The sequence below is a fragment of the Ochotona curzoniae genome, unplaced genomic scaffold, assembly GCF_017591425.1.
Source record: "Ochotona curzoniae isolate NIBS_2020 unplaced genomic scaffold, NIBS_Ocur_1.0 scaffold_1037, whole genome shotgun sequence".
NCBI lineage: Eukaryota > Metazoa > Chordata > Mammalia > Lagomorpha > Ochotonidae > Ochotona > Ochotona curzoniae.
The window spans coordinates 11522675-11538691 of record NW_024467083.1 but is presented as its reverse complement, the minus strand read 5'-3'; the positions used below and the strand labels follow the sequence as shown (position 1 = coordinate 11538691).

Here is a 16017-nt window from a genome sequence, read left to right as displayed (position 1 = left end):
TGGCCTTGTCATGCATCTGAGAACTTGACTTGTAAATGCTCTCCATGCTGGTGTAAAACAGCTAGGCTAAAAGTGGTTCATTGTGCTGGGCTGTGGTTTATGATGAGCACTTGCTTTCCTTACAGGAGTCAGGAATTTTGGTTCATGCTAGGCGCAAGGTGCCTACACGACCAAGCTCTAAGTAGAAACCTTGCTTAGTCTCTAACGAGATTCCCTCTTAGACAACCATGCCCATGTGTTGCCACACTGATTGCTTCTGGGGAATTAAGTAGACATGGCGTGTGCAGCACCGCTGGGAGAGGGCTCATGGAAGCTCTTCCCTGCTTTCCTCTGGACCTCACTACATGTGCCACTTTTCTTTGCGGACTTGACTTTGCATTTGTTCACTGGCACAAATCTCAGCTGTGCATGCACACACTCTTACATGCTGAGTCCTCAGAGTGCTCCTCACCACTGAATGCAAAGTGGCCCTGGGGTCTCCCACACAGTGCTTGCTGATAACTCCACAAGCACACGATTCGATGCTGAGTAATTGACTTTTCTCGCTCCTGCAGACCAGATGGGTGAACTTTTCCTCTCTCGCTTTACCTTAAAAATTAACTATCCTAACTACCTGTCACTTAAACAGTAGTCTTTAATTAAGGATAATTTTCCCAACAGATTTGACTTTAAAATAGACTCAACTATTCTAACATCTCAGTTCCATTCCTTGGTTTTTCAAGATGTGACCTACATGGAAAAGTACGCTGCCAGCTAGATCTGAAGCAACAGAAACCTGGGACTGGCTGGTCTTCTTGTATGGGAGACAGAGAACGTGAAAATTATACATTTCCTTAATCAGAAAATGTCTGTTCTTTCTGACCCTGCTGGTCACACTCAGAGAGGCCACAAGCTTTGAAGACTTATCTACTTAGATCTTGCTAGAATTCATAAAGTGCCTGAAACACCTCTTAGGATATATCTCTCCAACCATGTGCCATATGGCATTAAAAATCTCTGCAAATCTAGATTTTAAGGAACGAATTCCCTCTTGTCTGTGGTTTGTTTTTGCTTTGCTTTTGTTAAAGATGGATCACCCCTTATCACTAGGAATGTTATATTTTCATTAACCCTACTAAATCTGCATTAGCTCTGATGAAGACCATATATAAGCTTGAGATAAATGATGGTGATACAGATTGATGATAAGCTAGCATCATGCTATTTTTTAAAAAGATTTGTTTATTTTTATTGGAAAGTCAGATATACAGAAAGGAAGATCTTCCATCCAATGATTCACTTCCCAAGTGGCCGCAATGTCTGGAGCTGAGCCAATCCGAAGCCAGGAGCCAGGAGATTCTTCCTGATCTCCCACATGGGTGCAGGGTCCCAAGATTTTGGGCTGTCCTCGGCTGCTTTCCCAGGCCACAAGCAGGGAGCAGGATGGGAAGTGGTGCTGCCGGGATTAGAATTGGCACCCATATGGGATCCCGGGCATACAAGGCAAGGACTTTAACCACTAGGCGATGTAACTGGGCCCCATCATGCTATTTTTATTACTGGTTTCAAATTGTCTCTTGATCGCTTCTTGGCCTTTTGGCTAAGATCAAGTGTAGTATCAATTTGTGTCTTGAGCTTTATCCCACACACCTTACATAATTATGCTGGGGAATCTGGATGTCAAAATTAACAATCTCACTTGGAATCCATAACTTCTTAAAGTTTCATTAAAATACATCCCAATGAGGAGTCCCGGAGTTGACTTAACAATATCTATTCAGTACAAATATGTCCATCAGGGAAGAGCAGAGAAATGCACAGTGAAGCCGTTTCTGCCGTATTTGGGTCCCATCATCTGATGTCTCAAATTTGAGAATTCACAGTCCCTACTAGCTCATCTGTGGTCCACCCTCTATGTTCTTTGAAAATACTTCAGGCTCTTAGAAATGAGTCATAAACAAAATATAATGGGCACATTATTATGCCAAACTTTGAAGTTTCAATGTAAATATGTTATTTTTAATTATTATGTTCAATGTTTCACTTGCAGTTCAATTTCTCCAAACTGTTTTTAGTCACTTAGTTAATTCAAAGGAGACACAGCAGGTGGTGATGTGATACACCTCAATTTTAAAGTTAAAACAAGGTACAGGGAGTGCAATAGGCCGGCACTTTGCCTCTGTCCATTTCAAACTATTTCCAAATAAACACATTCTGAGTAAAAATGGTTTTTAAAAAAATGTTTCTACTAGGTCTTACACCTCCCCTCCCCAAATTTTAAGTTCTCTAGAAAGTCTATTTTTTTCCTTCCTAATGATTACATTAACTCAATCCATAGAGGAGGAACCGGGTGGGAATATATTAACATTTCAATTCAGCTCAAAATAACTTAACACAATTATTTTCCACTTTCCTTTATATGCCTTGCTTGTCACTCCTATGCAAGCTATGTGTAAATAAGTGTTTCATTGTATGCTATAAATCATATCCTGCTATAACTGGGTTTATTTTTTAATCTTCTGAGGAGATATGCAGCAAATTCTTATATTTCTGAATGTCACAGAGAGAGCTGCAGGGCTTTTGCAGGTGTCATTAACTCCGCCTTCCAGTGGTATTTTGAGAATGAGCAGAGATCTTTCATGTGATACAAAACAATATAGATTATTTCTCAACCTATGCACCAATTATGCTAAGTAGAAACGTTTAATGCATAAATGATCAAACATGTTTTTGAAGAAATAATATAAGTGGAAACAATATTGGAAATGCATGTATGCAGTTAATAGTTGATAGATTCCTAGTTGATAGATTCTCTGCATCAGTGAGGGAGAGACAAAAAGATTAACATTTACAGGTGTACTTTGACATTTGCAAACCACCTTATACCTCAGGTTAACACTGTAAACTCAACAACCAGTATATGAAAATTTTGTTGCTATTATTTTATAACAGCTCAAGTACAGAAAAAAATGTTTTTCTGCCCTTCAAAAAGATTCTTAAGAAATAATCTACCATCACGAATGTAGTATACCAAGTTTCATTCAGTGTTATGAGAACAGCAAATTGTAGGTTCTCAACTCCAGAGAGATTGAAAAGCTGCCTTCCCACCCACAACTTTTATGCATTCTGAAAAATATAAACACACACACACCGCAGGAACACACATGGACATGCACCTGAAACATCATAAGTTAGAGATTCAATTTAATATGTAAAATGACTTCAAGCAGAAAGTGTCTTCCTTATAAGTCCATTCTTCAGGATGTGAGTCCAACAGATGTGAGGTTTGTGTCATCTGATTTAGCTCTACAGCTTCTCTTAGAAAAAAAAAATGGCCATTCTTCCCCAAAAGGAATTGATGCCCATTGTCAATAATCATCAATAGTCATCAATAATCATAAAAGACCAAGCAGAATCCATGGTCACTATTTTATTAACAGAAAGGAAAATTAGAAAAAATGAGAGTGAAGATTATAATCTGACTTTTGTGAAATTCAAGTAAGTTTTCTTTGAGCTCACTGTCATGTATTTTAGGCAATGGTTTCAATGCTAGAAAGTCAACAAAAGATAAATTAAAAAGCCAGAGAGAAAATTTTGAGAATTGCAAAGGAATTAACAATGCTGAAGCAAAAGATAAAATTATAAAGATAAGTCAGTACATTGATAATTTAAAATCCAAATTATAAAGGCCATGAATAAATTTCACAAAATGTTTATTATTTATTAGCAGTGTATTCTTCTACACTTTAAAATAGAACAAAATATTTTCCAGAAGGTAAACTATTAATAACAAAATACATGTCAAACAACTTTTATTATTAGAGTAGAATTACTTTACTATATACTTTCCGTATTATATACATCCACATCTCTGCGTGTCCATGTATTCAAACATGTATAACTAATTTTAAGACATACACGTGTGGATACATATGACACATACACACATAATTCAGGAAAATTTACAGTAGTCAACTTTACAATCATTTTAACAGCTGCACACAAGTTAGTGTTCACAGAACTAAAAATATCAACAGTTGCCCTTCCCCTACGTTGCAAACATCATCTCAATTACTTTACAATGATCATTTGAAAAAAATATTATCATTTTCCTATACAATTAACCAATCTCTTTTACAATACCTCATAATAAAAATATTTTATCTTCAGCTTAGAAAAGATATACAATTTAATTTCACTTATTTTAATTGTTGATCCCTAAAACAGTTTATTTTTTCATCAGTTGAGTGCAATTATTTGGTTACTGCCTTTATTGAAGGTTAACAAACCTGAGTCAAACATTCATTCAAATGCTTTTTTACAAAACATAAGACATGAATAAGATGCCTTGCTGAACCATGTATAATCATCTCAAGGTACCTCCGCTTAATAAATACATTATAAGTAGCTCAATGGTTTGGGGGTAAAACACTTCAAGAAGGAAGTTATTCAAGTAGCACTTTCAGCATCGGAGTAGTCCCTTCTTAAACAGCCTGGCAAAGCACCAGGATCCAAGCCCACCCCCCGCTAACCCCTGCTTACAGAACTAGCGCCTGCAGACTTCTGGAAACCTAAATTAAAGATCATACTTACATGAAAAGGCTTGTGAATACCCATAAGGTCGCCCTTTCATTTTCTTGTTAGGTTCCAAATACAACAGCGTGCACACCAGGTGGTTGCACGCTATTTGTAAAATATCTCCCAGAATACGGAGAACTACTTAGCAGCATCTTTCTCCGGCTTTTTTTTTTTCCCTCATCCTCATTAACTTGAAACTGGCATCAGGCTACGTACGATAACAAGGCAACGACCTTGTACCAAAAGCAGAATATTTTAACTAGGGAAAATGATTTGAGGTGCTTTGTTGCTAATTCAAATCCTATTTGTACATGTATTTAGTGACAGAGTTCTGGGTGACTTTGGATGTAAATATTAAAATACGTGTCTCTCTGCATATGTAAGAGAGAAAATATAAGGCATTTCAAAAGGAGAACTCTTTTGAAAGAATGAAAGAAATAAAAGATTTTGGAATGTTGAATCATAGCACAGAAGAAAATCATGTTTTCAGGAGATACTCGGTGAATTTTGGTCTTCAACAGGATGCGAACATTTTTTTAAAGCCGCCAAGGATGCAAAACCAATTTAAATGGCTCAGCAACAAGAAACGAAGAAAGAAAAAGGCTTTGTACTTAGTAAGCCATAGCAACAGTGCTCCTGGTAGAGATAAGTGTGAATGAACTCAGTAAACCAAATCAACTTCCCAAAAGAATGAACTAATCTGCTGTGTTTATGGAGGGAACGTAAGAATCACTTCCTACAAATGTTCTCCCTCGCTTTCTCTTATTAATAAGGAAGAATTATTCAGTCATTGTTGACAAAACTAAACAAATCGAAAATAGAACTTTTTGGTAACAAACAGCAGGAAGATCTAAATCAAAATATAGTCTAGTTTTTATATATTTATAAATTTATCAAAATAGTCTTTCAAAGTTCACAATACATACATAACACTGTACATGTAAATGCAATAACAAATGTATTATTGAAATACATTTAAAAATAACCTTTCATAATACCAAAGTCAACATTGAAAACTCTCTTAAAAAGTGTTGGAATCTCCATAAACATAGTTTCAGTGCATGTGTAGTAGTCATTAGCCAGGGTTCTGGTTTAAGTCTCTTGGAGGTGTTATCTTAGTGCTCGCCTTAATTTAAGGTAAGCAGGTGGAGAGATTCTTCCAGCAAGCAGCTGCTTTCCCCCTGCTTTGCTTGTCCAGATGAAGGAACTGTGTCTAAGGGTGGTGCTGCGTTCACCGGAGTGGCAAGGCCTTAGTAAGGAACATATTCAGACTGAAGGGACTGCACGGGGAGAGACATAAACTGAGGTTAAAGACTATCACACGTAAAATTCCTAGCAAATCATGCAGCTTCTTCCTTCAACACAAGGCAGTTTGGGACGAGCATATGATAAATAAAATAAGCTAAGAAAAAAAAATAGAGGAAAACAAAACATTTGCTAAATAATGACATAACCAGGTACATAAAGTGATTGCTTACTAGTAGATGGACAGTGACAAAAATTAAATATTAAGCAAAAGTTGAGAGCTAATTTCAACTTGTTTATAAGCTTTTTTTTTGGCAGTGTCAAGCTTCAAATTTTTAAATATCTGTAACTAAAGACTACTAGAATATACTTTGAGAAGATACATATTTTTTGAATTCCAGACATTTCAATGCTTTGTTAATGCTCCGAAGGCAGTAACCAGCATTGAATAAATTCCTTAAGAATGCTCAAATTCATTCAATGCTATACAAATTCGTTCTGTTAAGGGAAAGAATTACACTAAATAACACAGACCTTAAAATGGAATCCTGAAACCCAAAAGCATTCATGCAGAGGAGTCTTATTATAACTTAATAAACTGAAAGCAATGTTCAGTGAAACAGTCCATGTCCGTCCTTTCTCACACTGGATGCTAGCATATAAAAGGTACAAGATTGAGATAAACAATCAGAAAGCAGGGATATAAATGTAAACTGGGAAAAGAAAGAGAGCTAGAGAAAAGTGTGCAAATAGTTATTTAGGAGCAGCAAATGATGATTAGGAAGAAGGAACAGAAATTAATTTAAGCATTGAACTTTTGCATAATTCCTCTAATCAAATACTTGTAATTCGAAAGCTTGCTTGCTTTTCTATCAAATGCCCTCTTCTCCCATCCAGAAATGATTTTTCGAATTACTCTGCAGCATTTCATTACCAGGTCATATCAATTCTGAGGCTCATCTATTTTGGTGATGACAGTACTAACAGTAAAAAACAGTCTGTACACTTTCCGAACAACACACAAAAGGATTTAAACTATCTATGCTCTGCTTCAAAACCCCTGAATTTTACATCCTACCAGTAGTCATTTACCAAATACCCATTAACACAATAAGAGGGAAAGTAACAGTCCCCAGCCTTACAGGACAAGACTATGTGTTCATTAAAAAAATCTAAATGAAAAGATACAAGTGTCAACATTAAATGGCAAAGTATAGAGTGCAAAACTAACATTATATGCCAGTAACAGGATGGTAACAAGGGATTCTAAGAAAAAGGGGAGCGATTGTCTGGGCTAAAATCTCCAGGATGTGGTTATATGTCAAGAGCTGCTGTGAGGAAGAACAGAAAATGTTAAAAAAAAATTTTTTAAAAAAACCCTGCTATTCTCTACCAGATGCAGTTTATGCTGGAGCTTCAAAACAGGAAATGATCAAGAATTTGAGTACTACAATATAAATATACCCAAGCTACAAGAATGCCACAAATGTATGTCAAGTATCACCAGGAGTTTTTGCTTCTGTTCCGCCAACATTTAGAACAAAGCTGCATTTTGCTAACATTTCTAAAATTCCATCAATACTTAATAAACAAGTGGCAAGAGGAATTGGAAGGGTGGTGAATGGGAATACCTCTGCCTATAAAACCAAATCATGAAAAAAAACACATGATAAAGATATGGCCAATAAATGCTACAAATGTGACCTTCAATTAGCTTTCTTCTAGGGTAAAGATTTACATGTGTATCAATACGTAGGGAGTAAATATGTATCTATATATACATACCCACTGAATCATATAAAAGAAATAACCTAGAATACCGTACAGATTTCTACACTTCATATTAAATACATATGTATTAGTCACCTGGCCAAAACTTTTGCTCTTACACAGCAGAGCTCACAAACTCTAGCCTCAAATACAGTCCATGACAGTTCTCACTGCTTCCTTTCCTACCCAGCCCATTTGCTCTAGAATGTTGCAGAACCGGTACTGCAGGCCATGACAAATTAAGAGCACAATGTGACCAAAGAACGAATATTGTGTTTAGTCATCCCACTCTTATTAAATATCAGTTACAGATACCAGGTTCTGGAGGACAAAAAAACCATAACTAAATGCTCAAACAAAGCTCTGTCATAGCTTCCTTATGTGTGTAAAAAAGTTACAAGGAATAAAAGAGCAGCAAAAAGGTCTACAATAGTATTCTGCCTTCCATATTCTGCAACTGACTTCCTTTCAATTTTAATCTTCATGTACAAACATAGGAAAAGCTTGAAAAAAATTAGGAACATTGTAATACCTTTGCCCTGGGGAACCACGGGTACAAGCTAACAGAACATTCTGAGTTTGAGCATCACATGCTCAAGCCAGGGGTTGTACAGAAGGACTCTAGCTCACATCATTTGTGCTCATCTACAGTTCTGGAAAGCTCTGGAATAAATACCAGCACTCTCCACTTGAAATCAAAGCATACAGAATACATAGAGATAAACCACCTGAGTTTCTGGTTCGACCTATCATATATCATAACAAATATTTCAAACTGTGCTGTCACAGTGCAACTGCCAGCCATATAAAACGTTTTCAAATGTCCACATATCACATCAATATTACAAAAAGCCATTAGCCAGATGTTAGCATTTTTAACATTTATACTAAAATAGGAAATTTTATTTTGTATTCCATAAATAATATTGTTATTACTGTTGATGTTACTATTTGAAAAATAGATTAATTGGAGGAAAAGTATCAAGTTCTTACCAATTAGATATATCACTTGGTAGATCCATCATTCTGATTTATTGAGTATATTCTATAAGCTAAGTATAGTTGAACAAATCTACATTATAGAAAACTGACTTTTGAGGACACTGAGGAGCAAAAATAATTTTATCAAGGTCATACAACTAGAAATTGGTAGAATTGCAATTTAAATACTCTACTCTAACTCTGGCCCCTGGCCATTGTAGAGTAAGGCCTCAAGACAATGTCTAGTCTTTGACCATCAACCACCATATACACAATCCAACATTCTCCATTAACCTGACATGGCCAAATAATGACCTTATGCAGAATAACATCCTGAGTGAGCAAAGAAATATTAAATTCACAATGTAACATCTATTATGAAAAAGAAAATATATATTTCATATTAGTTTCATCAGTACTGAACCAAAAAGACTTTTCAGTAATATACTCAATTTTAAAAATTTTTTTGAGGAACCAGCATTGTGACAGAGCAAGTTGAGCCACCTTCTGCATTCCTGGCATTCTATGTAGGTATCAATTCAAGTCCTGGCTGCTCCACTTTCCTATCCAGCTCCTGCTATTATTCTTGGGAAAACAGCTGAAAATGGCCCAAATCATTAGGCCCTTGCACCCACTGGGGAGACCTCGAAGAAGCTCCTATATTCAGGCTTTGATTAAGTCCAGTGCAGCCATTTGGAGACAGAACCAACAGACACAAGATCCCTCTTTTCTCCTCTCTCTATGCACTTCTAATTTTCAAGACAAAAAAAAAGAATCTTAGAAAAGAAACCCAAAGACATCTTTATGAGCCCATTTAATTATAATTTTAATTCTACTTAACCAATGTTTTTTATTGTTGCCATAACAACTAGTAATAACTAATGCATCTGAAATGCAAAAGCAATGACAATCAAAATGATTATGAAGGAAGTGAGACCTGAGATGAAAGCATCACTTTACATTAGTACTTGTTCATGTTACTAGAGACCTTAATTTATCAAATATTCCAGCTCATCTGAATAGCAATTCCAGAGTGTTATAAGCAGTTAAACCAGTTCAAGCTTGTAATACTTATATAATATTATTTTGATACGAATAGCATGAAATTAACACTGCAGTAGTATTCAACCAGGAAAGTAACAAGGAAATTAGCTCACAGTTGCAACCTTCCAATATTTTACATCAAAATATAAGCCTCCATCAGGAAGTCTACCTTGGAAGTAAATCTGACAGAAAACAAAGTGTTAGGCAAGGAGATCAAGACAATTTGTTTTGTTCTGGAAATTTGCTCATACTTTTTGTAGATGCAAGTATGAACTTTAACAATGTAGCTATTCTGGAGGTGTTACTTTTGAAACTGCCCCATTACCTAATCGTGATGGGAAAAAGTGGTAATATCATACAAATCATTAGTAAGTGTAAGCTGATTATAAACATCAACTCATAAAGAAAAGTGAAAGATTCAGATCCTTGGCAATAAATTAATGAAGCAAGACTTTAATGCTCAAACACTTTGATAAAAGGGCCCAATAGCATGGATTGTTAGTCTCCTATTAGGTCTAAATTCTGGCTCAAAATATTCATGGACTTTCGCCACAGTGACTTTTTTTCCCTGTATTTCCCTGTTTTTCCAAGCCCTTTGGAGGAAAAAAAAAATCAGTTGTTTATATTTGACTTGAATTCAACCATAAAGGCAAAAAGCACCTACAAAATGACTTGCTTAGGCATGATAATTAGAGAAAAACATTTGGTAATACATTATTCTAAACCCAAACCTAGTGTTTTAAATTTAATAACAAACACAATAATGGGCTGAATTATGTATAACTGCTTCTACGTTCCTGATATCTTTATGCCTTTTATAGTGGAATTTCCAGTTTTGTATTGCTTAAGAATTAACTCACAAAAGGTACACACTGAAATATGTTTCCACAAATGCGATTTCTCACTATTGAAAATATTGGCCTCTACTAAGATAATACATAACATCATGTTAACCCCAGAAGGCTAATGTTTATAATAAAAAATCAACTTTTAAAAAAAGGTGTGCACCTTTTTCTATGGAGTTTTCCATGAATTTCAAAGACCCTAAAATTTAACAGGCCAATTTTGCTGAACTAAAATGCTATATAAAATATTCTTTCACCTTCCTACATGATTTTTTAAGACAGTCTATTTTCTGGGGGAATTTAATACATACTTTTCAACAATCACAAAGAGCTCAATTGTTACATGACAGATTGTTGACACCCCGCCTGACTCAGCCAACCATTACATGAGTGTTTTCAGTTCATCTGAACACCAAAATTATATTGATGCAAGCTCAGTTTAAATTTATTTTCTCTTATTTTACTAAAGGCAAAGTTCTAGAAAAATATACAACCTCCACATTACTGTATATTAAATCTTACGCTGAAAGTTCAGTTTGTTCTTTATTTGTATTTCCTACACCATCACACATGGGCCCCTAAGCTGCTCAACTTAGCATTCACAAAATTAAGCATCCTCTCCAAGTTCTGGTGCAATAAATACTTACTAGGCAATTACAGTATAGAACCTCAGGAAGAAAGATCGGGAGAGACACAGAATTACATACAAGTATAATATGAGAGTGACAGGGGTAGGAATAAAGCCCTATGAGAAGCAAGAGGCAAAAGACACCCTGCCTGGAGGAATCACAAACATTTTATCAAAAGGCAACTATTGAGCTGGGCCAGAAATTACAAAAGCAGGCAGAGGAAGGAAAGCGGTATAAATTGCAGGTGGTAAGGGGCCTGGTGCAATGGCTCAGTAGCTAAAATCCTCGCCTTGCACATGCCGAGATCCCACATGGTGCCAGTTCATGTCCCGGCTGCTCCACTTCCCATCCATTTCCCTTCTCGTGACCTGGGAAAGCAATTGAGGATGGTCCAAAGCCTTGGGACTTTGCACCTGTGTGCAAGACCTGGAAGAAGCTCCCAGGCTCCTGGTTCCAGATCAGCTCAGCAACACCCATTGCGGTCACTTGGGGAGTCAAGCAGCAGATGGAATATCTTTCTGTCTTTCCTTCTCTCTGTACATATGTCTTTCTAATAAAAATGGGATAAATCTTTTTTAAAGATTATGTGGTAGGGGTGAGGATTCATACACGATATGGCACTCTTGGAGAACAACATGGGTAGAATGCAAGGCAGAGTAGTCAGTGAGAAGGCAGGCAGGTAGGTACACAAGGGTCCTCCTCCAAAAGCCTGGAGATTCAGACTGGATGCTGGGAGCGCAGAGAAGTGCTGAACATTGCCAAATATAAGAATGATGAGCAGTACAAGGGAGAAAACCAAGACAAGAGACACGCAAGACAGTGATGGCAAGAATAGAGGACAGAACACAAATGATTCACAGGAAGAATTGCAAGGACTTAACAGGTGCAACAGAGAGAAGGGCAGAAGTACAAAGATGATTTTAAATGGCTACCTTGGCAATAGGATGAATAAGATGGGATTAGAAAGCCAGGAAACCAAAGAAAAACAAAATAAAAGGTATTTTGTCCATCCTAATGAATGCTCTCAAGAAGTTTCGAGTGGAGATCCAATGTGCAGGAAGTTACCCAGAGAGACAAAGAAACCAAGCTCAACACCTGAGACGGAGGTGCTAAGGGGCAGGCAGAGGAAGAGAGAAGAATTTAAGTGGAAAGTGACATTCCAAAATCAAAGAATTACAAGGAGAGAGGGTTAGCAATACTGGTAGATACTGCAGAAAGTTTCAGGGAAGATGAGACCTAAGCGATCCTTAAGTGTGGGTTTAGGGATATCAGTGTCAGCTGTTGGAGACTTTACCAGAGTGGGGACCATATTCAGGTTCAGGACAGAGGAGCAGCAGGGAGAAGTGGACTGAGGGAAGCCGCCTCTCTGCCCTCCACCAGCCCCGCTGGAGGAAATGTGCATGCTTACAAGTAGAAGCAGAGAGATAGTATCAGAGATGAAGGAAACGGATGGGATAACTTTCAGGAATGGTTTGGAAAGAAAACATGCCTGGTGAGATGGAGATCCCCCCCTGAAAACAGCACTAGAAGGAAACAAGAAGGATCGATCCAGATGCAGATGAACTTTGAGGTAGAGAAGAGTACTGTTAGAAACGTCTGGCTAGCTTCCTGCTGGTGTGCCTAGGAAGCAATGCTCAAGTACTCGTGTTCCCAGAACGCGTACGGGAGACCCAGAGTTTCTGGCTGCTGGGCTTGTCCTTGCCCAGTCATGGCTGTTGCAGGCATTTGGAGAGGGAACCAGGAGATGGAAGGCCTCTCTCTGTTACACCACCTTTCAAAGAAGCAAATATTTAATAAAAGAAACAATGCTTTGGAATGTACTAAGTAAATTTCAAGTGAGTACATATAAAGATCTCTAGAGGTAAAGAAATTTTAATTAAAGCAGTTGTGAGATATCCTGGAACAAGTTATCACCTTTGCATCCTGAACTACTCATCTGTAAATTATGGGCTAAGTAAATAAAATAATGCCTTTCATGTACCCAATATAATGCCTGCCACAGAGGAGGAATTCAAATATGATGGTGATAATTTGAAAAAGTTTGTCCTGGATGCTGGCAGTAAAGTATAAGCAGAATCCCCCAAACATGCAGATAAATGAGGTAACAGCGATGGGGACAGAAAGAGCCTCGTGCCATCAATGGTGGATTCAAAAGGCAGGCGACTGCTGGAGCAGAGTAGCGAAGTCCAACACAGCCTCTGCATCCTAAGTGCGAAGATCTGGAAGCTATCAGAGCATAAGCAGTTTGCATTTAAGGCATGAATGAGGGTTAGCGGCCTGGAGTGCACCAACCTCATTTTGCTCACTTTCAATTTGAAACTTCTTTACTTTTTCCTTTGGTTCACTTTTATTTTTCATAACAGATGACAGAGAGGCTCACAAGAGAGCCCAAAATCAGAAAGTCTATGCATGTATAGACAAACAGATCTCCCGCAGTGTGGTATCTGGGCTTGTTTGTTACACACACGTACATCCACATGCATGTCTGTGTGTGACAGAGGCTGTCATAAAACATGCCTTTCTAAGTTAAAGATCTTATGTACGCACCATGAATTTCAAACTTTCGGATGAAATAAATAACTTATCTAATACTAGAAGAGATAAAGTATGAAATAAGCAAATCCACAATCCAAAGGAAAGGCATAGCCCAGGATTTGATGCTATGGAGACAACAAAAAGAAGAGACTGTATTTTCTAACTCCATGTGGCTAATCACAGATACCTTAATCAACTGAAGGAATAATCAAGGATTACATTCATGACCTTCAAGGAAGATAAAGACCAAATGATCAAAGCAAACAGCATGACTTTCCAAAAACATGATTGTTATAGTCAGATGAAGTCAAGAAAGATAGCACTGACGCAGAGGTAGAACTGAGACCAACTCCTGATGGAGTCTGCAAAGCAAAAGGAAGCAGGAAGGCAGACCAGGCTGGCAGGTGGCTTGGAAGTAAAGGATAGCAGCTGCAGGAAAGACCTGCTCAGGGCATAAGGAACTCCACAGGACAGAAGCAGAAGGTTCATGCCCAGGAGTAAAGGGAAAAGGGCAAGAGAAGCTGGCTGGCAGAGACTCCAAGAGGCCCTGGATGACACTGCAGAGATGGGACCTACCCTGCGGCAAGTCCGAACTGAGAGCAGAAGATCAGTTCGGCCAGAAGATGCCTGCAGGCTGCTTTGCTCCATCGCAATGGTGCCTTGTTCATCACTGTCTTACACCATTCCACCAAATCAATATGAGCTCATAATAGACACTCATAAAAATTAGATACTTAAACAACTTTCTATACATATATAAAAAGCATCTATTTTTTAGTAGCCAAAAGGGGGGAAGTTGGGCACAAGGACAGAGGCAAGACTCAAACAACACTCTTTTCTACTGACCTTGCAATACTATTAATATTATGTAGGAAAGAAGGTATTAAAATTAAGCGACCAAACTAATTAAAACCCCATTGGATTTGAGAATATAAACCAATTCTAACTGCTATATATTTCTGGTCAGCTTTATCACTTAAAGCAAGTTTTGTTTAAAATGGAAAGTCAACACAACTGACTGGGGCCTGGTGCGGTAGCATACCAGCTGAAGTCCTTGCCTTGCATGTGCCAGGATCCCACATGAGTGCTGGTTCTAATACCAACAGTCCCACTTCCCATTCAGCTCCCTGCCTGTGGCCTGGAAAAGCAGTTGAGGATGGCCCAAAGCACAGGGGCCCTGTACCCGCATGGGAGACCTGGAAGAGGTTCCACGATCCTGGTGGCTTTGGATCCACACAGTTCTGGCCATTGCAGCTGCTTGGAGAGTGAACCATTGAATGGAAAATCTTCCTCTCTGTCTCTCCTCCTCTCTGTATATCTGACTTTCTAATAAAAATAAATCTTGAAAAAAACCCAGCTGATTTGGTTTGCACAGAAAATTAATGAAAGCTACCATAACATTGGAAATTTAAATTACAGCAAGGTATACCCTGCAAAGATTACATAAATATCTTACATGTAGATTTCAAGTCATTGTTTGAAACATGCTGACATCAAAGCAATTTGATGCTTTGTCAAATAACCAATCCAAAGTACCCTTGTGTAGGTAACAAAAGAGCAACATTGAATTAATTCCAAAGCTTTAGTTCAACATTCACGGTCTTTACAGTATTAGAAAAACTAGAAAAAAAGATATTTAAACAAACATAAAGCCAGTACAAATCTTCACTATTAAAACTAAATATAATGTTTACCCTTTAATTAGATATTAAACCTATTAATCAAATAATTTTAAACACTAGTAATATCTAAAATCAAGAAAAGATGGTAGTTTTTAAAATGGGTAAAGGGAAAAACTGTCATGAAAAGCTGTTTTATGTGTTGTAAAATAGGAGTTTGCTGGAATGACTGTTCAAATAATCAATAAGTACATCCTTGTCACCACTAACATTATTCTAAGTGAAAATGAAATATGCTTAGATTCATGTGCTAATCACTCAATAGACTTTCATCAAACTGGGTATTTGCGAGGTGAATGTGGATATTCTGGTCCTATTCCAAGATATACTTTAACAACCAAATTCCTTATAAATACACATATAATTTATAGTAGAATTCAGAAGAACTTAAACTACACTTGAGTTTCTCAAAGTTGTCCTGACGCTGATCAAAAGTGACAGAGAAACCTCATGCTCAAAGTCTTCATAACCAAACAGCAACACCAGCAAGCTGGGTCGAAAAATCACTACAGTACAAGATTAGAGAATTACGAAGAAAGGCAGTTTCAACTATGAAATAATAATGCTACAGGAAAGGATGAACACAAACATTTACTTTCAATTTTCCTTTCAATGTTAAGTAGATGAATATTTACTGTTCTAATTCTCTTCTTTGTCTAGTTCTGTGTCAGAAACCATGAGATAGGGGGAGCATTATGGTAAAGCGGATTAAGCCACCATTTCTGATGTCAG

At 37.4% G+C, this 16017-nt stretch overlaps 1 protein-coding gene and 1 pseudogene across 1 annotated transcript in view; one reads left to right on the top strand and one right to left on the bottom strand.

The window, feature by feature from the left end:
• The first annotated feature begins 1559 nt into the window (after positions 1-1559).
• LOC121168941 lies at positions 1560-1696 on the top strand (annotated as a pseudogene).
• A 1417-nt stretch (positions 1697-3113) lies between these two features.
• The window catches only part of CDC14A (cell division cycle 14A), a 165168-nt gene continuing 152264 nt past the window's right edge, over positions 3114-16017 (bottom strand). The window contains exon 16 of the mRNA XM_040998413.1: positions 3114-5837. Coding sequence (XP_040854347.1) covers positions 5808-5837 — 30 coding nt within the window. The 3' untranslated portion in view covers positions 3114-5807. The remainder of the gene's footprint in view (positions 5838-16017) is intronic.